The following is a 23,115-nucleotide window of genomic DNA, read 5'->3' as shown; positions in this document are numbered from 1 at the left end:
AAATTAATCATAAAGTTAGGTGGATTCAGGGTATAAAAGAAAACACAACATAGGAAATTAGAATAAGAAAACATTACAAGAAATCAACCTCATATAGTAAGTTTTTAAAAATTCTAAATAGGAATTCCCTGGTGGTACAGTGGATAAGAATCTGCCTGCAGATTCAGAGAACACAGTTTGATCCCTGGTCTGGGAAGATTCTTCATGCCTCAGAGCAGCTAAAGCATACGCCACAACTACTGAGCCTGTGTACTGCAGCTGCTGGAATCTGTGCTCTACAAGAGAAGCCAGTGCACTGCAATGAACAGTAGCCCTCACTGCCTGCAATGAAGATGCAGCACAACCAAAAAAAATAATTCTAACTAAAAGGAAAAATTTGAAAGTTTATAAAATATCAACATGAACTAAATTCATGTAAGTATTTTATGAAAAGCTCATCTTAGTATTCTATAAATAAAAGAGGTGGAAGCTCTTAAGAGATTAAGAGCAACTAAAAACATAAGAACAGTTATCAAATAGTTAACCTCCAGATATATATATATATGTATATATATTTCACTGTTGAGTTTTTCCAGACTTTCAAAGAACAGATAATATTAGTACCATATCATCTGCCTGCCAGGCTCCTCTGTCCGTGGGGATTCTCCAGGCAAAATTACTGGAGCAGGTTGCCATTTCCTTGTCTAGGGGATCTTCCCGACCCGGGGATCAAACCCAGGTCTCCCGCAATGCAGGCAGATTCTTTACTGTCTGAGCCACCAGGGAAGCCCATCTTCATACCAACCCCTGGTAAAACATGTATACATAGCATACACATAGGCAGATGTCTACTTTATCTGTAGGCCAGTATTAGGAATATAGATACAAATGGGGTCAAAATGACAAACTGGGCATCCACATCTGCCTTATCTGACACTCTAAATCCTTTGTAGAAATAATTATTAAAAATGAAAAGCCATATTAGTATTGGAGAATGATAGAAGTGCCATTGGGAGATCTAAATTTTGAGAACTTTCTATAAGATGACAATAGTTGTCATAGGATTGGTTACTGGAGGAGAGAGCAGGCTGGAACATATTTAGGAGAACAGTAACAATAAGGCTGCCTTGCATCCTCTGAGCTCATGGAAGACAGGAGTGGTGGAGTCTGTGTGCTTCTCTGGGAGGTGTGCTGAGCAGCAGGCATCGCGGGCATTGACCTACAGGCTGAGGCAATATGTTTGGTCTCTGGAGCTAGAGAGGCAGGGTAGAGCCCTAGGATTACTGATTATAGGGTGGATGGGGAGCCCCAGACTCCAAAGGTGAACTGCTGTTGGCACATTCTGTCCAAGACCATGTTTAGCCCCTTCTTCACTGTTACTGGAGATAGACCTTTGTAATCATAGCTAACAGCCATGGTTTTTGAACAGTGATTTTTGAAACAAAAATGAGAAGCAGCTAACTACAACTAGCCAAACAATTGAAGGAAACTACACTATGAAAGAAGACCAGATTTTAATAAATAGAAAAATTGACACATGAGAATATGGATAGAAATAGAAAACAACTTTAACTTAAATATATCTTTAAGGAAATTAAAGAAAATGTTAATTTCATAAAAGTGTTAACATTTGTTACTAAAAATAGAACTTGGAAATTGCGAAAATATAGAACTCACTAAATGGGCTGAATAGCAGAATGATCACAGTTGAAATAGATTTGTAAACTAGCAGACAGGCCAACTGCACATAAAGACCAAGAGGCAATGTGAGAGAAAAATCAAGATATGGGAAATCAATTCAGAAGGTCTAAGACTGTTAAATAATTGGAGTTCCAAAAGGAAGAGAAAAGAGAGAACAGAGTGAGGAGGAAATAGAAGAAAACATCAAAGAACTAGGGAAAGAGAAGTCTTCTGGCATTTGAGAACAGAAGGGGCAATCCTAATATTCCAGAGATGCTCACAGTAGCAGAATCTAGCTTATCACAAAGGAATAATAATCAGGTTGGCACTTGCAGCCTTTGTGATAATATTGATACTAGAAAATACTAAAGCAGTCCCTTGAACATTCTAAAGAAAAATAACTTCAATTATAGAATCCATATTTGACCTATTTGAAAGCAAAATAGACACTTTTGAACACTGAAGAACTCAGTTTAACTATTTCTCAGAGGCCTTTTCTAATTCAACAGAATGAAAAATGAACATATTGAAAGAGGAAGACCTAGGAATAAGAGTGGTCAACAAAATAAGAACCCAGTAAAACTTCTTTAATTAGTTTCTTTAAATAGTTGATAAAACACATAATAAAAAAAGTTCAATGGCAATTTAGGATTAAAAAGTCAACAGGTATATACATGGTATACATATGTGTATTACCTAACTCTGTCCCAAGATACCCAGAAGCAGTGACATCCTTAGAGTAATAAGCGTGCCCAGCTCCCAGATCTTAGTGCTAAGATGGGTAATAGAGGAGCCCAGAACATCTTGTAGCTCTAGAAAAAAAAAGATGATGGTATATGTCAGAAGGATGTAAGACCCTGAAAGAGCACCCAGTGGCAAAGCTGGAACAATTTGAGCAACAAACTAGTACTGGATTATAATACCAGCATAAAATAAATATCATGAGTCCATACTGATATGAATAACTTTGTGAGTGAATAAGGAGATAAATGATAATAATAAATGACAGATTGATAGGTTGATTAGATTAGATGGGGGAAAAAAGGGACAAATCTTCCCACAGAATTTTAAAGAACTTTTGTAGGTACTCCCTTTCCCACAAGGTGGAGCTAGGTGACTCACATCCAAAGAAACAAGTATGAAAAAAGAAAACTTTTTCTTCTTAACTTTTCAACAGAGAAACCTGGCAGGCACCACCTTAAACTAAGTAATGAAGATTAACATCACTAGTGTTGTAGCCCCCACATATGATGTAACAAAAAGGGCATGTCACCCCTGTGGTCTTTCTTCCAAAAACCTATAACCCCAGCCTAATCATGAGAAAAATTTCAGACAAACCCAAATTGAGGGACATCCCATTAAATACCTGACCATTATTCCTCAAAACTGTCAAGATTATCAAAAAAGAAGACTGAAAGGCACTCACAGTTTCTCAGGAGACAACACCAAATGTACTGTAGTGCCCTGGACAGATCCTGGAACAGAAAAAAGGACATTAAAGGAAAAACTGGTAGAATTCAAATAAAGGAAAAAACTGATGGAATCCAAATAAAGTCTGGAGTGAGTGAGTAGTAATGTATCAATGTTGGTTTCTTAGTTTTGACAAATGTACCACAACAGTGTGAGATCATAACATTTAAAGGAAGCTAAAGCTACATGAGAAATACATGGGAACTCTTTATTATGTTGTAACTTTTCTGTAAACCTAAAATTGTTTCAAAATTTAAAAAATCTAAAAGTTTTACTTGAAAAACAAACCAAAAGAAATGCAGAATGGACTCAGCCTATAAGAACAAAGAGCTCATATTCTTGTCTGGTTTGAGAGAATGTGGACAAAGAATGTTTTGAAGTAGATTCATTCTAGATGTTGTATAGTAAAATAAGTTTAAGTGCTTCCACTTCAAATTCTAGTTTCACCACTTTGTAACCATTGCGAGTTATTTAACCTATTTAAGCTTCATTCTCCTTAAAAAGCATAAGAGAAAAGTTTGCTCTGTAATGTTTAAAGATACATTAGAAAGTAAATAGGAAATACAGCAGACAGAAAAAAATAGATAAAAGACATTTGACAATAATTCATAGTAAACAGTTTGAAATAGTCATTCTTCGCAAGAATGAGTTAAAACAACAGGTGATAATTTTTTCTGCTGTTAATCTCTTTTTTAAAAAAACAGTCACATGAGTGAGGCTGGCAGGGTAGAGTCTCTTCCGTCCCTGCAGTGGTGTGGGAATGTAGGTGTACTTTGTGGTTTGAGAGTTGTCAGGTAAGTTCATCCCTCTGATCCAGTAATTTCCACAGCAGGAAATTACTTCCAGTCTCTCCTGAGGAAATAATCAGAGGTGTAGAGTAGCAGTATGCAGAACATTGACAACATTCAAGTCAAGTAGAACTCTAATAATAAAATAAGTTGAATTATAGAATATACTGTGGTGAATGTTATGTCTCAAGAGGAGATTGTTCATGAAATGGAAATAAATACAACTGCATAAATGTAGAAGTAAATGTAAGGTTAAAAAATGGAAGCTGGTATATATATATGTTAGATATTTTAATACTATAATATCTAGTATTTTTATGTACATTTTTCTTCGTGCAAGGTACTGTTCTATTTTTTATACATGTTAATTCATTTAATCCTGTAACAACCTCTCAGGTAGGCACTATTATTACCCGTATTTTATAAATGAAGAGAGAGCTAGGCATGAATGGGTGCCCCTCCCCCAGTGCACAGCTCGCCAAGGTGGGGCCAGGAGTCTCCACTCTGTTATGTTAATTCATTAAATAGTGAGTGTCCATTCTGTGCCAGCCATTATTCATCACTGGAACCCCGATACCCATGCAAATGTGGTTATTATTCATAAGAATCTTTAGTCTTGCAGGAAGAGACAGAAAATAAAATCAGTTAGCAAATAACCAGCCGATAATTAAAAGAGGCTGAGTTGTGAAGAATGATGAAATCATTTCTGTGCTGTTTGGTCAGAAAGGCCTCTCTGAGGTGAGGCTGTTGGAGGGCCATCTGAATGACAGGAAGGAACCTGCTGCACAGTGACTGGAGAAGGCAGTTCCAGACAGAAAGATAGCTAGTGGATTTCCTAAGGTGACTGGAGCACAGTGGGTGAGGGAGCACAAAGGCCAGGTCATGGAGAGCCTGTTTATACCCCTGTGACGAGGTATGAATTTATGCTAAGGGTGATAGACAGCCTTGGGAGCTTTGATTCTGTGGAGAATGAATTGTGCGTGGCTCCAGCTGCAAGTAGCCGGTTAGGCTTTTGCAGTAGATCGAGGAGGTGCTGTGGCTTGGGCAAGGGTGGTAATTGTGTAGAGAGGTTTAGGTATGATTTAGAAACAGCATTTGCTGTTGGATTAGAATGTGGGGAGTGAGGGAGAGACAGGAGTGGCAAGAGGAGAGAACAGGACTTCGGTTTGAGCATGGTAGGTGCGTGTCACTTATTAGTGGCCTGAGGGGACGTGTCAGGATTGCCAGGGGATTCATGAACCTGTTGTTTGTGAGGGGCTGAGAGCTGGAGATGTAGCTTATACGTGGATAGCTGCATCCCCCACTTGCTTAGGAAAAAAATAAGAGTAAAAACAAAATGCAATAAAATATTAACAATCAGGGATTATGGATAATATGAGTTTCCTTCTATTTTCCTCCATGAAAATGTGCTGATTTAAAAATCAAAGCCAATGACTCTTTCCCCCAAGTCTGATGATATTTGAAGATTTTTCATAATATTTATTAAATCAGAATTGGCATAGGGTAGAAATGTCAGAGTAGATGTTTTAATACTTTGCACCAGGATTATATGTATTACATATTTTTTGACTGAAGAGATAAGAATATTAGAGCCTAATCTTGGTTTTGCCACAGAAGTTATACCTCTATAAGTTTGTTTATTTGTTTAAATATTTATTGAAAGCCTATCTTGTGCCTTGTATTGTTCCAGGTGCTAGAGACATAGAAGTGATTAAAATTAGCAAAAGGTCCTGCCCTCAGGAAGTTTTACATTCTACTGGAAGCAGGAGAGAAGCCTTCCCCACCCCAAACCTCCCAAATGGAATAGGAAAGTTTGTGTTTCATTTATTAGCTCCTACTTGAGCCAGATCCTCAGTACTGCCTGGATCATTCTGTTTTCCAGCTGGTTCTCTCATTCTGCACAGCAGCTTTTTCAGACTGTCCCCTGAAACTCTCAACTCCCCTAACTCTTCTCAAAAGTTACTGCCTCTACAGACCTGTATATTCTTATATTCCTGTTCTCTGTAAGAATTTCCACGTGGTTGCCCTATAGATCACTCAAATTCATTATGTCCAGAACATTGCTCTACATCATTCCTCCTGGGCTGACCCTTTCCTGGTGCTCCCATTCTTGGGGGAGATAACCATCACGTACCCTTTGTCAGGAGAGCAGTCTGGGGTCCGACCTCCTGCCTAGTTTTGTAGGGCCCGGGAGTTAAGAATGGTTGAAAAATATTTTCAAAAGGATAATAATTCATGACATATGAAAATTTCATGAAATTCAAATTTCAGTAGCCTTAAATAAAGTGTTTTGGAACACAGCATGTGTCTTGAACTGTTGTTAATGACTGCTTTCACTCTACACTGGCAAAGTTGAGACAGATTCTGTGTTCTTCAGAGCCTAAAATATTTACTATCTAGTTTTTATCAAAGTTTCCTGAGACCTGCTCTACATTCATGGGCACCGATACATCTGACTCCAGTATTTAGATGCATCATTTTTCACCCACAGTGCTCTCTCCCACCTCAGGGCTTTGCACAAACTGTTGTCTTGCCTGAAACTCTCTCCCAGCATTTCTTCTTTCACTTGATTAACTCTTGCTTCTCTCTCAGATCCCAGCTCTCGCTTCATTTCTTGGAGGAAGCCATCTCAGAATGCTGCACTTTGGGTGAGGGATCAGTCTCTCTTCTCTCTGTCACCCTCCTCACGGCCATATCCTCACTTCCCTCCATATCTGACTAGACTCCATGGTCAGTCATGAGCCACAGCCTCTTCTCTGCTATACACTCACCTCCTTCATCCCTCACTCCTTCCAGTGTTTTCTCTTAGAACCTCAGCCTAGTTAAGGGCACCTCTGTCAACCAGGCTGCCAAGCAGCAGAAGGTAGAGAGTGAGAAACACACTCCCACTGCACAGCACAACTTTAAATACTTGACCACAGGCCTTTGGGTCTCGGGCTGCCTCTAGTCCCCTTACTCTTTGTCCTCCAGTCCAGCCGCACTGTCCTTACGCCTGCCAGCAACCCTCACCACTTCTCACTCCATGTATCCTGCTTCCTGTTTCACTTAGGAAGGAGAAGCAGTCAAGCGTTCACTTCCTTATTCTCCTGTCATGAGACCCATGGGCCTCACTGGTCCTGCCACATCCTCAGCCTCTCTCTCTCCATTCCCAGTGGAGGAACTAACCACATCCCTTCCTAAGGCCAGCTCGTCCTTCTTTAGTGAATTAGATAGAGCTTATTCCTGATGTCTAAACAAGGACATCCCTCCAGCTTTCTTCACTCTCTCATGTCCTAACATTTTGCCTTTTCTGGATCATCTCCATTAGCCTACAAAAATACTCTAATACCACTTAGGTCTGAAAAATGTAATAGCTCTTTCTTGACCTGGGGCCACCTTCTTGCCCTTGTTTTCTGAGCTCTTGCAACAGTTGTTTCTTTACTGTCGAACACTCCAAATGTGCCCCTACCTCAGAGCCATGGTACATGTTCCTGGAATGATCTCCAGATATTTGCATAGTTCACTCCCTGATTTCACTAGGGTCTCTGCCCAAACTACCTCCTCAGGCCTTTTGTGGCTGTTATATCCAAAATAGGCTTTCTGTTTTGCTCTCTCTTTGGCCTACGGCATCTTTCTTCCTAACATGTGTCACCACCTGAGACCTATATTTATTTATTTGCTATTTTCCCATCAAAATGGAGGCTCTGTGGTAGCAGGGACTCTGTCACCTCTGCTCATGGCTGGGTCCCCACTGAATTGTGAATTTTAAAAGGCGGCCTATCAAGCTTCAACTTTCACTTGATTCTACACGCCCAATATCATCAAAGCCCTGATTTTTTTCTTTCTCTGCTTGGACTTCAGTAGTGACTATTCCGTTTTAAAGCTGGTTTCCCTCGTGGTGGGAAAAAACTGCAGCAGTTTCAGACTTCATATTTACACCCTATGCCAGAGGCTGACAAACTTACTCTGTAAAGAGCCACATAGGAAATATTTTAGGTTTTGCAGGCCATAAATCCCTGTTGCAACTATTCAGCTCTGTCATTGTACCATGAAAACACCCACAGACAATTCATAAACAAACGAGTGTGCCTGTGTTACAGTAAAATGATGTACAAAGCCAGTAGCCAGCCAGATGTAGCCCAGAGGCTATAGTTTGCTTACTCCTACCCTGCACCATCCAAAGGGAGCAAGCATTTTTTTAGTATCTCTCTCAGAAGAATGAGGGGGCTCTCTGTTTTCCAAAGTTCCCAACAAGCGTCCTATTTTAGCATGTTGGCCTGAACATTATCTAATGCCTGTTAATGAAGTAGTTCGTGAGTGAGTGGGATGAGACTCTCACTGGTGGAGAGTGCTCGCAGTCCAGTCTGATGCTGCTAGTGGAAGGAGCATCCCTGAAGCTCACGGGCTGCATGGGGCCAGGTAATTACCTGAGCAAAACTGTACACAGTTAGGAATGGGGATAGGGGAATGGATGCTGGCCATGCATCAAATAAGGTCTGCTATGTAGAAGTGATTGGTGTATTACAGTTTGTGCTTATGCCACTGGTGTCCTCCTAAAATAGAATGTAAGCCCCCTGAGATCAAGCATCACACTCTGATTATTAGCAACCTCAGCTCGAACCTCGTACAAGACTTGAATCAGATTACGTTGAAGATGGTTAAGAATCCTATGCTCATGGGGATTACTATATTTTTGTTGGTTTTTATAAGGATTTAATAATATAAAGCCATGTGATCCCATTATCAATCACATAAATGATTCCTTTTTTACAGAAAAAATTATTTGGAAAATAATTTGTTTTATCGTTGATTGAAACTACTTCTGGTTTTTGAGGGATTAAATTGAGTTTTGTTTTTTAAACTTAAGGTTCACAAAAAGGATTCTGGCTTTTGGCGAGATTTTGGATTTGGAATGACTTGTCAGTATCGATCAGATTTCCTGACCATTGGTAAGTACACCTTACATTTAAGACTAGGACTTTAGGTGTTTACTATAATATCTTAAGACGTTTTTCTAAAAGGTCTCAGATTTGAATGTTTTCCTAATAAATTTTGAATATCTGAGATTAGCTGAAGAATCTGGAAATATGAAAGACAAAATAAGCTTATTATTAGAGTTTTTGACTATAAAAATGAGGTCATAAAGATAAAATACCCATGTTTGCAGTTGTTTCTAGTACTGTAACAAAAGATCTGTACCTAACTTTGGTGTTGTAATCACAGATTGTTACAGCTAGAAGTAATGTTGGATTATCTGGCTCAAGGGCTTTCATACTTTTTTATTTAGAGAGGAAACCACCTTTATTTGTCTTTTGAACATAATGCAGAATTTCAGTATTTAAAACAAATGGGGGAAAAAAATCTCCTCTCTCTAGCTCTGGTTGTAGTTGGATTAAGGGACTTGGAATCACTGGCTTAGTCATCCACTCCCCTAAACCAGGTTGACCATGAAGAATCTGATCTAAGCTACCTTGCCACCCCACCATCAGTCTTACCCAGCAAAAACAAAGCATCAGAGCATAGTTTAAGGAAGCAAGCTGAAACCTGATTTATTCATCCTATGTTTCCTGATTCACTCAGGGGCTCCCTTTCCACTGCATATTGTTGTTGCCATTCAGTTGCCAAGTCATGTCCGACTCCGCATCCCTATGGACTATAGCATGCCAGGCTTCCCTCTCTCTCACCATCTCCTGGAGTTTGCCCAAGTTCACGTCCATTGCATTGGTTATGCCATCCAGCCATCTCATCCTCTGGCACCCTCTTCTTCTGCCTTCAATCTTGCCCAGCATCAGGGTCTTTTCCAATGAGTTGGCTGTTCGCATCAGGTGGTCAAAGTATTGGAGCTTCAGCTTCAGCATCAGTCCTTCCAGTGAGTGAGTATTCAGGGTTGATTTCCTTTAAGATTAACTAGTTTGATCTCCTTACTGTCCAAGGGACTCTCAAGAGTCTTTTCCAGCACCACAGTTCGAAAGCATCAATTCTTTGGTACTCTGCCTTCTTTATGGTTCAGCTCTCACAACTATACGTGACTGGAAAGACTATATGGACCTTTGTCGGCTTTGCTTTTTAACATACTGTCTAGGTTTGTCATAGCTTTCCTGCCAAGAAGCAGTTGTCTTCTAGTTTCATAGCTGCAGTAACCATCCACATTGATTTTAGAGCCCAAGAAGAAATCTGTCACTGCTTCCACGTTTTCCCCTTCTGTTTGTCATGACGTGATGGGGCCGGATGCTATGATCTTACTTTTTATAATATTTAGTTTTAAACTGGCTTTTTCACTGTCCTCCTTAACCCTCATCAAGAGGTACTTTAGTTCTGCTTCGGTTTCTGCCGTTAGAGTGGTATCATCTGCATATCTGAGGTTGTTGATACTTCTTCCGGCAATCTTGATTCCAGCTTATAACTCATCCAGCCCAGCATTTCTCAGGATGTGCTCTGTGTATAAGTTAAGTAAACAGGGTGACAATAAACAGCCTTGTCATACTCCTTTTGCAGTCCTGCGCCAATCAGTTGTTCCATACAGAATTCTAACTGTTGCTTCTTGACTGGCATACAGGTTTCTCAGGAGACAAGTAAGATGATATGGTATTCCCATCTCTTTAAAAAGTTATCCACAGTTCGTTATGATCCACACAGTCAAAGGCTTTAGCATAGTCAATGAAACAGAGGTATATGTTTTTTTGGAATTCCCTTGCTTTCTCTATGATCCAGCGAATGTTGGCAATTTGATCTCTGGTTCCTCTGCCTTTTCTAAATCCAGCTTGGATGTCTGGAAGTTCTCGTTCACATGATGCTGAAGCCTAGCTTGAAGGATTTTGAGCTTCTTACTAGCATAGGAGATGAGTGCAATTGTCCAGTGGTCTGAACAATCTTTAGTACTGCCCTTCTTGGGAATTGGGATGAGGATTGACCTTTTCCAGTCCTGTGGCCACTGCTGGGTTTTCCAAATTTGCTGACATATTGAGTGCAGCACTTTGATAGCATCATTTAGGATTTTAAATAGCTCTGCTGGAATTCCATCACCTCCACTAGCTTTATTGACAGCAGTGCTTCCTAAGGCCCACTTGACTTCACACTCCAGAATGTCTGGCTCTGGGTGTGTAGCCACACCATCATGGTTATTGATGTCATTAAGATCTTTTTTATACAATTATTCTGTGTATTCTTTCTATCTCTTTTTGATCTCTTCTACTTCTATTAGATCTTTACTGTTTCTGTCCTTTATTCTATTAGGTCTTTACTGTTTCTGTGCTTTATTGTACCCATCTTTGGATGAAATGTTCCTTTGATATTTCCAGTTTTCTTGACAAGATCTCTAGTCTTTCCCCTTCTGTTGTTTTCCTCTACTTCTTTGCATTGTTCATTAAAGAAGGCCTTCTTGTGTCTCCTTGCTTTTCTCTGGAACTCTACATTTAGTTGGGTGTACCTTTCCCTTTCTTCCTTGCTTTTCACTTCTCTTCTTTCTTCAGCTACTTGTAAAGCCTCCTCTGACAACCACTTTGCCTTCTTGCTTTTCTTTTTCTTTGGGATGGTTTTGTTCACTGCCTCCTATGCAGTATTATGGAGGCAGTGTGCAATATCCATAGTTCTTCAGGCACTCTGTTTACTAGATCTAATCCCTTGAATCTATTTGTCACCTCCACTATATATAAATAGGGGATTTGATTTAAGTTGTACCTGGTTGGCCTGGTGGTTTTCCCTGCTTTCTTAAGTTTAAGCCTGAATTTTGCTCTGAGAAGCTGATGTAGTTTTAATAGAATACATAAATATATGTCCATTTTACCTTCATTTTTATAGTCAGCCATTTGCTTCGGAAATTCCTCCACCTTGTCTTTTTATCTCTGTAACAAATGATGGAAAATCAGCAAATAGTAATAAAAAGACTATTAAGTGAAACTTAACAAATTTTTCCCCTGATTTCTTGCTTAATAAAATAGTAAGGATCCATCATCGCCTTCTGACCTCTGTTATTTCTCACCGCTCCTTTCTCTTTTTCCCCTCATATTCCTATCAGATGTATATTGGAGCAGTTAATGGTGTTCTGCATTTCTCTGAGACATGTTCATTTTTCTTCATCCATTTCCTCTTGTCTTCGTGTAACATAATCTCAGTTGATCTGTCTTCAGGTTCTCTGATTCTTTTGTTAGTTCAGATCTACTTGTTGAGCTGCTCTAGTGAATTTTTCATTTGAGTTATTGTGCTTTTTAACTCTAGAATTTCTCTTATTAAAAATACATAATTTCTATCTCTTTATAATGTTCTCTACTTGATGAAACATCGTCATTTTTCTGTTACTTCTTTAAACATTATTTCTCATAATTCTTTGAACATATTTATAATGGTTGTTTCAAAGTCTTTGCTAAAACTGATATCTGGTCCCTCTCATAGGCAGTTTCTGTTGTCTGCTTCTCTTTTGATATATAGGTCACAGTTTTGTTTCTTTCAATACCTTTCTTTTTTGAAAATGAGACATTTTAAGTTATATGTTGTGTTGATTCTAGATATTAATCTCTCCTGCCTGCAGGGCTTACATTTTGTTTTACCTTTACTTGTTTATTAATTGACTCAGCTTTACTATTTTAGTGAATTGTGTCTCCCCATCCTCCATCTCATGTCACTTCTCAAGTCGGCCATCAGGGCATGTGTACAGTCATCCTGGGATGACCTTGGATTGAGTGGCTATCTTTTTCCCTGTCTCCTCCCATGCCTCTGCTGGTGTCACACCCGGCTATTAGGCTGCATTAATTTGCTCACAGGACAGTGCTCTGGGACATAGTTTGCTCCACAGTCTGAACAGATTAAACTAAACCCTTTTGAAAGTGTTAGTCGCTCAGCTCAGTGTCTGACTCTCTGCGACCCCATGGACTGTAGCTCGCCAGTCTCCTCTGTCCATGGAATTCTCCAGGCAAGAATACTGGAGTGGGTTGCCATTCCGTCCTCCAGGGGATCTTCCTGACCCAGGGATTGAACCCAGGTCTTCTTCATTGCAGGCAGATTCTTTACCATCTGAGCCACCAGAGAAGCCCTTAAACCCTTTTATAGGGTAGTTTTGGAGGCAAGTTTTTGAGGTTTGTTTGGACCCCAGGATGGCTCTTAGCTGTTTCTCTTCCTTCCTTTCTGGTAAACTGGGTGGCCTACATTTTAGCTTGCTCTAATGGGCTACCAGCTGCCTCTTAATTGTTGATCACCAAATCTCCAATATTTACAGGAGCCCCTTTAGGCCTTAATTTCTGTACACTTTCTTTCAGATAAAGTCAGTTCCTTTGGGAAGAACTCAGGAGTGTTTGTTCTTATGGACTGCCTCTTCCCATAAAAAGCTCTGAGTCTCTGCTCGAGACCTGGGGGTGGAGATGGTGGCACAGTTCTCTCAGAGGGACACCCCTGCCTATGATCAGAACATTAGGTGGGAGCCAAAGGGCCCCTCTCCCTCTTCAGTTCAGTTCAGTCACTCTGTCATGTCTAACTCTTTGCGACCCCATGGACTGCAGCACACCAGGGTTCCCTGTCCATCACCAACTTCCTCTCCCTCGTGGAGAGCCTCTATCCTGTGAATGTGGGCTGGGGGAGACAGGGAGCCCCTTCCCCTCAGCAGCACTCGTTTGCAATTTCACCTCATTCATTTGGAGCTTGTATTCCTTTCCTTCTTTCCTTCTGGCTGTCCCATTATACAAATGTTGTACCTTTGGTAATTGTCCCATAGTTCTTGGATATTCTGTTCTGTTTTTTTCTTTTTTCCCCCACCTCCAGTCTTCTTTCTCTTTGCTTTTCAGTCTTGGAAGTTTCTGTTCATGTGTCCTCAAGTTTAGAGATCTTTCCTTAGCCAAGTCCTGTCTACTAGTCAGCCCTGCAAAGGCATTCTTCATTTTGTTACTGCTTTTTATCTTTAACATTTCTTTTGATTCATTCTTAGAATCTATCTCTGCTTCATTGCCCATCAGTTCTTGCATATTGTCTTTTTCCATTACAGCCCTTAGTGTATTAATCATAGTTGTTTTAAATCCACAGTCCTATAGTTCCAACATCCCTGCCATATCTGAGTCTGGTTCTGATGTTACTCTTTCTCTTCAAACCTTTTTGACCTTCAGTTTGCCTAATTTTTTTTTTCATAGCTGAACATTAGGTACTGGGTAAAGAAGACTGAAGTAAATAGGCCTTCAGTGATGTGATGGTAAGGTGTGGGAGAAGAGAAAGTGTTCTATAGTCCTATGATAAGGTCTCAGTCCTTTATTTAGCAATCTTGTGAGTCTGGACCATGAATTTTGCAGACATTTCTCAGACACTGCCCCCAGTCTTAGGTAGGACAGGATGGCTAGAGTGGACTAGTTGGCTATATCCTTTTCCCCAGATAGGTTAGGCTCTGGTAGGATAGTTTTTCCTGAGGGTAGACCTTGTTAAGAACAAAAAACACCCTGGCATATTTCAGAATGGTCACTTTCCCCCTCCTGAAATCACTGCAGGATTTTTCTGCAGTCTTCACTGTGAGAACCCGGTAGACCTAGAGGTAAAACGCACAAAAGTTTATGGGCCCCTCTGGAGTTTTCAACTCTTAGATTTTTCCACTGAGCCTCTAGCAGTTCATCAATTCAGACTTTCCTACCCCTGTACTGGTTCCCCTGGAGATTTTGTCTAGTCTGTTTCTTCTCTAACATTAATAGTTGTGATTCTGTCTTACACACCTATCTATCTCTTCAGTTTAGGGAAGAGAAGTTTGCCCTGTGACTTTATTTCTCTGAGGGATCTGAGAAGAGTTGAGTTTTCAGTTTGTTCAACTTTTTATTTGTTTGACGGATGGAGTGAAGGTCTGTCTGTACATGCTGGAGAGAAACGGGAAGTCCTCTATTTATTTTCACTGTCTATACCATCTCTAATATTTGAGGAACTTATTCATATATACAAGTAAGAAAAGCCAAGATATACCAAACATAGCATTTAGTAAAGCTGTGATTATTTAAAATAATACTTTTCAGAGATCTCAGGATTCTTGTCATCCTGTAAGTATGAAATTAAGTGACATGGAATTATTTGATAAAAGACATCATTTGGAAACCTAGATTTTAATTAAAGAACTAATTTTTTCTCCATCTTTCAGAATCTTTTCTAGCTCTTAAAAAAACTCAAAATAGTTTGTATTCTCCATGCTTCTTTAAAGTTAGTTCAGCCTAAGCCAACTTAAAAATAGTGTGAACTTGATTTCCTGTGCTCTAGGTAAGGCTGTAAGTGACATTTAACGTTGCCAAGTCTACTTGATTCTCTTTAATTGAGCAGCACATGATCATTTCTTCCTCAAGATGCTTTCCTCACTTGACTGCTGTGATGACACATTCTCCAGAATTCTCTCCTTCCTCTGGGGCTGCCTCAGTCTCTTTCACTAACTTTCTCTGCCTGTTTGCCCTCTAGATATTTGGCATTTCTTAGCAGTTAGACCTGGGCCCTGTTTTCCTTGTAAACTTTATTAGTAATGTCACCCACTAATGAGGCTTTAAATCATCTGTGTTTCTGTTCTCAATTTTATGTGTCCCACTTGGCCCATTTCTTCTGTTTTCACCTCTGGAAAACTTTTCTGTGACCCAGAAAAACTTGGATCTCAAAGGATCGAAGGAAAACACAATAAAACATTAATGGTGGTGATGTTGTGGGTGATTTAGGTTTCCTTCTCTTTTATTTGACTTTCTAGAGGTTTTCTATAAAACTGAAGTTGGCAAAGTATCCTCAAATATTTAATCTTATTTTGATACTCAACAACAGACCCTTGACCTTCCAGCTATGAGCTGGTAACTATTTCTAACCCAAGATGTCAGTCCTCTACTTCAGGTGTCTTTAGATTGTAAATGTCATCTCATTTGAAGCAGAATGTTTAAATCTTTATCAGGTTTGACTGTGCTCTGCCAGGCAGCTATTTAATAGTATGAGTTTTGATCCTGCAGGTGGATTTGATATGGAAGTAAAAGGTTGGGGTGGAGAAGATGTTCATCTGTATCGAAAATACTTACACAGTGACCTGATTGTGATTCGGACTCCGGTTCCTGGTCTTTTCCACCTCTGGCATGAGAAGCGCTGTGCTGACGAGCTGACCCCTGAGCAGTACCGCATGTGCATCCAGTCCAAAGCCATGAACGAGGCCTCTCACTCACACCTTGGAATGCTGGTCTTCAGGGAGGAGATAGAGACACATCTTCACAAACAGGCATACAGGACAAATAGCGAAGCTGTTGGTTAATGTAATTGTTGACACATTAGTCTGAACCACAAACCAGCATTGTTTGTTTAGCCTTAATTCCAATTCCAGATGCAGTGCCTCTTTCAGGAAGACATGCTTTTGTGTTCTTGCTGATGTTACTTCAGCAGTTTAACTTGGTGTGAGGAGAAAAATCAGTGTTGCAATGCAAAGTCTCTTTTTCTGAGCATACCTCACTATGGATCATTGACAAATCAAAATCTGGTATTTGTTCTAAGAGTAGTCTTGAGTTAATTTCTACCTGGCTTCATGTTCTGATGTGTATCCTGGTTGCATCTGGGCTGAGGGGTGAGATGTGTTGTGCTAAAGGTAGGTTGGAGCATCTTGTTCCTTTAGAGAGGATGGAGTATTATGGATGGAGTGTGTCAGCAAGGGTTCATTACCTGCTGACCACTGAGTCAACCTGCTTGGTTTTAAATGAAGATCTTTGGTCAGTTGCTTAAAGAATCCTTTTTCTGCCAGGATAACTGAAGCAGAGGATAACTAAATGACATATCTAAAATTCTCAACTAATGAAGAGCAAGCAGAGATAAAAATTCCTCAGCTTTGTGTTGTCTAGCCCCCTGAATGTCTATTTTTAAACAAATGGGTAATAGAAAATACTAAGGATAGAATCTGTGACTTGATTAAAAATATAATGTGTTACTAATTTCTCATCATGTTCAGGATTAGGAGTCAGAGTTGCTATAGGCTGTTCTGAACAAACAAATAAATATGGAAACACCTTAAACATAACAGTTAGCTATGCTGGAGTACAGGACACTAGGGGTGTCTGGGAACATCAGTTTACATGAGCCAGGGCTCTAGCAGGGCCTTCTTGTGGTTCAGAATAGATGAACATAACATAGTGTTGTGTGTTTTTTGCTTTGTGTTGTCTCATTTAGCATGGATCCATATGTTTGTATTATCCTTTTTGTCTTATATGTTAATTATGCTACATCTGTATTTACATTATTAGAATACTTTGAGTTGAGGGGAAGTTTCACTGAGGGGAGAAAAACCAAACAATTTAGTGAGGTATGCCATAAGATCATACTGTTTCAAGGAAAGGGGCGGAGCAGAACATTGTCTAAATGGAAATCTGAATTATAGAGTATTTTAGGGAAATACATAACTTGCAGATAGAATGATGTTTTAATTGAGGTATAAATTATATTAATGAGACAAGATGAGTAAGCAGTTATATTCAGATAGTACTGTACTGTGCTGTTTATCACACATGGATCTTTTGCCATAGGGTCAATCGCTGTATCCACAAATTGGACATGTGGTGAAAGGCATGCATAGATTTTTGAACCTTTGGCTTTTAAAATGGACCTATACGGAATTCTTCCTATTGTATATAAACCCCTGAAAATTCATGGAAGACAAATCATTATTTTTTTTGCTCCATATATCATATCATCTGAAATATTATAAGTCCCAAATTTCTTGGTGCTACATGAAGTCAATTTTACAATAACTCTTACTGAATATTCTTTTAAGTATTAAGTTGGGATAGCATTTAGGCTTGGTTTTTTAAGATGTGTAAAATGTTCTCTGCAGAATTGTTCAGGTCATTGTCTCCTTTTATATACAGTTATTTATTGTAAAGACCAGTGAATTAAGATATTTAAAGTGAGAGAACCTAATTATTTACAGAAGTGAATTGTAGCTTGTTTTTTGACAGAGCCAAATGAATTTTTTCTTCTTTTTTAAGAAACAAGCTTTTAATTTTAAAGATGGAAGCTAAGCAATGGAAACATAACTATGTTTTTGATAGTAAAAGGTACCAATAAAGTATTTTATTACCAAAAGTTAAATGAAAATGTGATAGGTTAATTTCTTCCTGTTGAAAAGTATCAAATACAGAAAACTGCATGATATGTAATTGTGTACTTTAAAGAATAGTGACACCAACACCAGTGTAGCAGCTATTCAGATTAGAATCTCGAACTTTGTTGGTGAAAGGCCTCTGTGTGCACTTTCTTAATCACATACCCTCACTCTGTCCCTATTAGTCACTATCCTGATGATTTTTGTGATAATTTTTCACTTATTTTTCTTCACTATTTTCCCAACTATGTATGTATATCTACATTAGTCTACACAATAGACTATTTTGCCTGTTTTGAATTAATATGTGTATTATTTCATCATATATTCTCTAACCGTCAGTGGTTTTTTTTTTTTTGGTTCATTCATGTTAATCTCAAAATTAATTCATTTTAATTACTGATTAGTATTCCACTAAATGAATATCCTGCAGTATTCTTTCTGCTCTTTTTATTTTGGATCACTCAGTTTTTTTTGTTGTTTCTTCCCTTATTTGCTTTTGCTGTCACAAGCGATGTTGCCATGAATACTGCTGTGCGTGTCTCTTACAAGCATTTGAGAACTTCTCTAGGAGTAATGATGCTAAGTCACCAGTTGTGTGTATATTCAACTTACTTCCCAAAGTGGACCATTTCCAGCACTGTAAGAGATTCACTTTGCATCCCTGGCAATACTTAATTATGTCAAACTTTTTAATTCTTGCTAATCTAGTGGGCTTCAGGCATGAATTGTAGTTATAATTTTCATTTCCAGTATTTTTGCCATTATTATAAATTCATAGGAATTCTTCACATATTCTGAGTACCAATTCTTACTGGTTAAATGTTTGCAAATATCTTCTCTGGGATGTGGCTTGTCCTTTCCCATTCTTGATGGTACTTTTTGATGAATAAAAATTAACTCTAATGTGTTTAGTTAATCTTTTTTCCTTTATGTATTCTTTTTGTTATTAATTTTTGACATCATAATGGAGAAAAGTATCTTAAAGCTGTTGTTCTGTATTATCTTCTGAATACCTCAGACATAGCTTTGTTCTTAAGGATTGTCATGGTTATTTGTAACCTTTGTACTTTCATAGAAGTTTTAGAATAAGCTTGTTAAGTTTCATGAAAACTTTTGTGAATTTTTATTAGAATCTCAATGAATCTACGGAGAAGGCGATGGCACCCCACACCAGGCGATGGCACCCCACTCCAGTACTCTTCCCTGGAAAATCCCATGGATGGAGGAGCCTGGTAGGCTGCAGTCCATGGGGTCACAGAGTCAGACACGACTGAGCGACTTCACTTTCACTTTTCACTTTCATGCATTGGAGGAGGAAATGGCAACCCACTCCAGTGTTCTTGCCTGGAGAATCCCAGGGACGAGGGGAGCCTGGTGGCCTACCATCTATGGGGTTGCATAGAGTCGGACATGACTGAAGCGACTTAGCAGCAGCAGCATCATTGAATCTATAAGATCACTTTGGGGGAAAAGTACATTTTATCATACAGAGCCCTCCAGTCCTTGAACATGATATTATCTGTTTTGGTCTTTATTAAGTTTTGTACTTTTTCACACAGTGGATTTACATGTATTTTTTAAAGCTTTTTTTTCTAGATAGTTTGCATTTTTGATGCCACTGTAAATATCTTTTTTTATTTTTTATTTTTTGCTGGTATTTAGAAATCAAACTGATTTGTGTTAATTTTTGTGTTCAGTAACCTTGCCAAGCACAATTTTTCTTTTCTTTTCTTTTTTTTTTAAACCAGCACGTGGGATCTTAGTTTCCTGACCAGGGATCAAACCCATGCCTCCTGCAATGAAAGAGTGGAGTCGTAACCACTAGACTACCAGTGAAGTCCCAAACAATTCTAATAATCTATTTCTAGTTGGCATTTTTTCTGTTACACAGTTATGTATCTATGAGTAATAGAGAACTTTTGTTTCTTTTCAATTTGTATATATTTTTCTTGTTTTAAACTGTGCTTGTTAGGATTTGTTTTGCAGTGTTGAATGGAAGTGATAATAGTGGACTTCCTGCCCATATTTCGGATTTCAAGGGAGACGTTCGCAGTTTCATCAGTAAGTATGGTATTTTTTTAAATAAATACCCTTTATTAAGTTAATAAAGTTACCTTCTGTTACCACTTGGCAAGTTTTTATCAGTCTTGAAAGCATTTGTTAAATGTTGTTACTCTATCTTTTGAGATGATTATATGATTTTTCCCATCTTAAATATGTTAAATTGATGAATTAATTTTCTGAAGTACCTTGCATTCCTGGGGTAAACACCAATCTGTCATGATATATGATCCTTACACATTGCTGGATTCAGTTTGCATGCATATACAAATATTTCTTTGCATATCTGTATATATTTGTGTATGGGTGTTGTATATATAAGTACTTTTTTCAGGTGTTTTTCATCTGTGTTCATGAATAAGATTGCCTATATATTGTACCTCCTTTCTCCTTCTTGGGCTTTTCTATAAAGGTTTTGCTTACTTATAAACTAAGTTATAGGTGTTCCTTTGTACTCTGTTTCTAGAAGAGTTTTGTATGACTGTAATTATTTCTTCCTTAGAATACTTGACAAAACTTCCTGAAAGCTACCTGGGCCTGAACCTTTCTACACAGGAAAATCTCTGATCACGAGCTCAATTTATTTAATGACTGTAGAACTGTTCAGATTTTCTGTTTCTTCTAGAGTCAGTTTTGATTGAGTTATTTTAGGTAAGGTGCTGTTAGGAATTTATACTTATAAATTTGAAATTTTAGATGAAACGTACAAAGCTGTTTGCCATTTCCTCTTGTTATCTGTGTAACATGTATGGGATCAATCATGATAACCTCTTTTTTATTCTTGATATTGTTTATTTGTGCTTTTCTTTTTTCTTAAATAGTCTTACCAGGTGTTGTCAAATTTTTCTCAGTCCTTCCAAATAACTGAACCCCTACCAGCCACATATGAGAGATCTAGTTGCTTCATATCCTCCCCACAAATATTTTCAACATTTTTAATTCCAACTCTTTAATTTCTGTTGAGTGTGTACAGTTATTTAATTTTGATTTAGCTTATCATTAGGAAAATGATGTTGAGTATCTTTTCAGATGCATATTGGCCATTTGAATTTCTTATTTGTGAAATGCCTATTCTATTTTTTTGCCCTTTTTTCTTTCATTGGCTTTTTTTTTTAATTGATGTATAGGAGTTACTTCTGTATTCTAGATATGAGTCTTTTGTCAGATTTATATATTGCAAATATCTTCTGCCAGGCAGGGGACTGGTCTTCATTCTCTTAATATTACCTGTTAATAAGCAGAAGTTGTTAGTAATAAAGTCCAATTTATCAGCTTTCTTTTATGGCTAGTGATTTTGGTGTCCAATTTTAAAAACCTTTGCCTACTCCAAAGTAAAGATTAAATGTTCATGTTTTCTTTTAAGTGCTTTATTGATTGCATTTCATATTTAGATCTGTGATTCATATGGAAATAATTTTCATGTAGTAGAGTCAAAATTCATCCTTTAGAATTTCTTTTGGCGAAGGCATTATGCCAGACTCTGTTTTAGTTTATAAATATCTTTATCTCATTTAAGAAATATTTTTGAAAGGTTTAGAATTCTAGGTTGAGAAATTTTTTAGCACTGTCAACTCTAATAATATATTCAGCTATTTGACCAGGAAAAGCAAGTTTACTCAGGAATAGCCAGAGGAATTGCAATTCAGAATAAGTGAACTACAGTGGGCCTTAGGCAAATCAGAGAACAAGAACAGGAAACTTGTTTCTATATGGTAAAATGGAGAATTGGGAGGAACTGTATTAACCGAAACGTTCACTGGAGGAAGCTGGGAGTTCATTCTAGTTGGTGGGCTTCTGTACTCTCTGAAGAAAGAGAAGTTTTCTCTCTTCCTGGTTGGTGATAAAGCAGGCAACACCTTCCTGTGATGGAGATGTTTGCTGCCTTTCTTGCTGTTTGGAGTAATTGATGATGCATAGCTGGGTATGAGAACTCCCCCTCCTGGCCTGTTCCAAATCTAGCTGAGGTTTCTTTAATTCCACAGCACACTGATGTTATGATTCTACTGTCTTCTGCCTTCAGTTATTTCTGTTGTGAAATAAGCTATCAGCTTAACAGTTGATATGCCATTAAAGATAATCAACCTTTTCTTTCTCTGGCTGTCTTTAAAATCTCTTCTTTGTCTCTAATCTGAATCACTATATGTCTGTATGCAGATTTTTTTTTTCTTCTGATCCTGCTTGAGAATCTTTGGGCTAATTGGATTGTCTTTTGTCAGTTCTGAAAGATCTCAGCTATTACATTTTCATTGTCTCTGCCTCATTCTCTTTCCTTCTGTAACTCTAATAACATATGTTAAGTCTGTTTCATATTTTCCAGTCTTTGCCTTTCTGTGTTACATTCCAGTTATTTATCCAGAATTTTGTCCGAGTGGATTTGGACAAAAAGAGAGCGTCTGTATAAGTAGGTAATTTATACAGAATTTATCCAAATAGAGCATCTAGAAATGAAAATTTTTTAAATCTAGTAGGTAGATTTAACAGTATATTAGACACAGCTAAGGAGAGACTTCCAACTAGAATATAGATCAGAACTTTTGCTTCTACTGGGTAACTTTGGGATAATACCAGTTCAGGGCCATGTTAAACTAAATTCTGAGCTTGAAGTTTTTTTGACCAGTGGGTTTGTGCTGTAAAACTTTGTGAAACTCACTGATTTGTGGTTGTCAGTTATCGGGTAAATTCTCCTCATTCCCATGGAGTGCTGAGGTTCAAAACAGGCAATCTTCCATAGCATCTTGGTCGGATTGGAGTAGGAATGTTTTATTTCAAGTTCACTGTTATGCTGAGGGGTGGCTCTTTGATACGTCAGCTTTATGGGCTAAGATCTCCTATTTGACCCTTCTTGAACAGGCTCTGGACTTCTCTGACCCCCTTGTGGACTGAAAATTAAAGCTATGAGTTTCTGCCTTTACTTGGATGTTAAAGTTTTGCATAGGTTTATCAGTCAGTTTCAGTAGGTGAGCCTTTAAGCACTCACCTCACACGCTAGCAAACTAATGCTCAAAATTCTCCAAGTCAGGCTTCAACAGTACATGAACCGTGAACTTCCAGATGTTTAAGCTGGAGTTAGAAAAGGCAGAGGAACCAGAGATCAAATTGCCAACA

General features: G+C 38.4%; 1 protein-coding gene across 9 annotated transcripts in view; it reads left to right on the top strand.

Moving 5' to 3' along the window:
- CSGALNACT2 (chondroitin sulfate N-acetylgalactosaminyltransferase 2) overlaps positions 1-18,865 on the top strand; it is a 49,768-nt gene extending 30,903 nt beyond the window's left edge. For 7 of the 9 annotated variants that reach the window (XR_014076554.1, XM_081569111.1, XM_081569109.1 and 4 more), the window contains 2 exons: positions 8,764-8,845; positions 15,821-18,865. Coding sequence is in view for 6 of the 9 variants with exons in the window: in XM_081569109.1 (XP_081425235.1) it covers positions 8,764-8,845; positions 15,821-16,113 (375 nt within the window). In the remaining 3 variants the exon portion in view is untranslated. The remainder of the gene's footprint in view (positions 1-8,763; positions 8,846-15,820) is intronic. The other 2 variants (XR_014076556.1, XR_014076555.1) reach the window with 2 other exon arrangements.
- The last annotated feature ends 4,250 nt before the right edge of the window (positions 18,866-23,115 follow it).

Source organism: Giraffa tippelskirchi, chromosome 2, assembly GCF_054371585.1.
Source record: "Giraffa tippelskirchi isolate mGirTip1 chromosome 2, T2T-mGirTip1v1.2.pri, whole genome shotgun sequence".
NCBI lineage: Eukaryota > Metazoa > Chordata > Mammalia > Artiodactyla > Giraffidae > Giraffa > Giraffa tippelskirchi.
The sequence above is the reverse complement of the archived record's forward strand: the minus strand, read 5'-3'. Positions and strand labels throughout refer to the sequence as shown.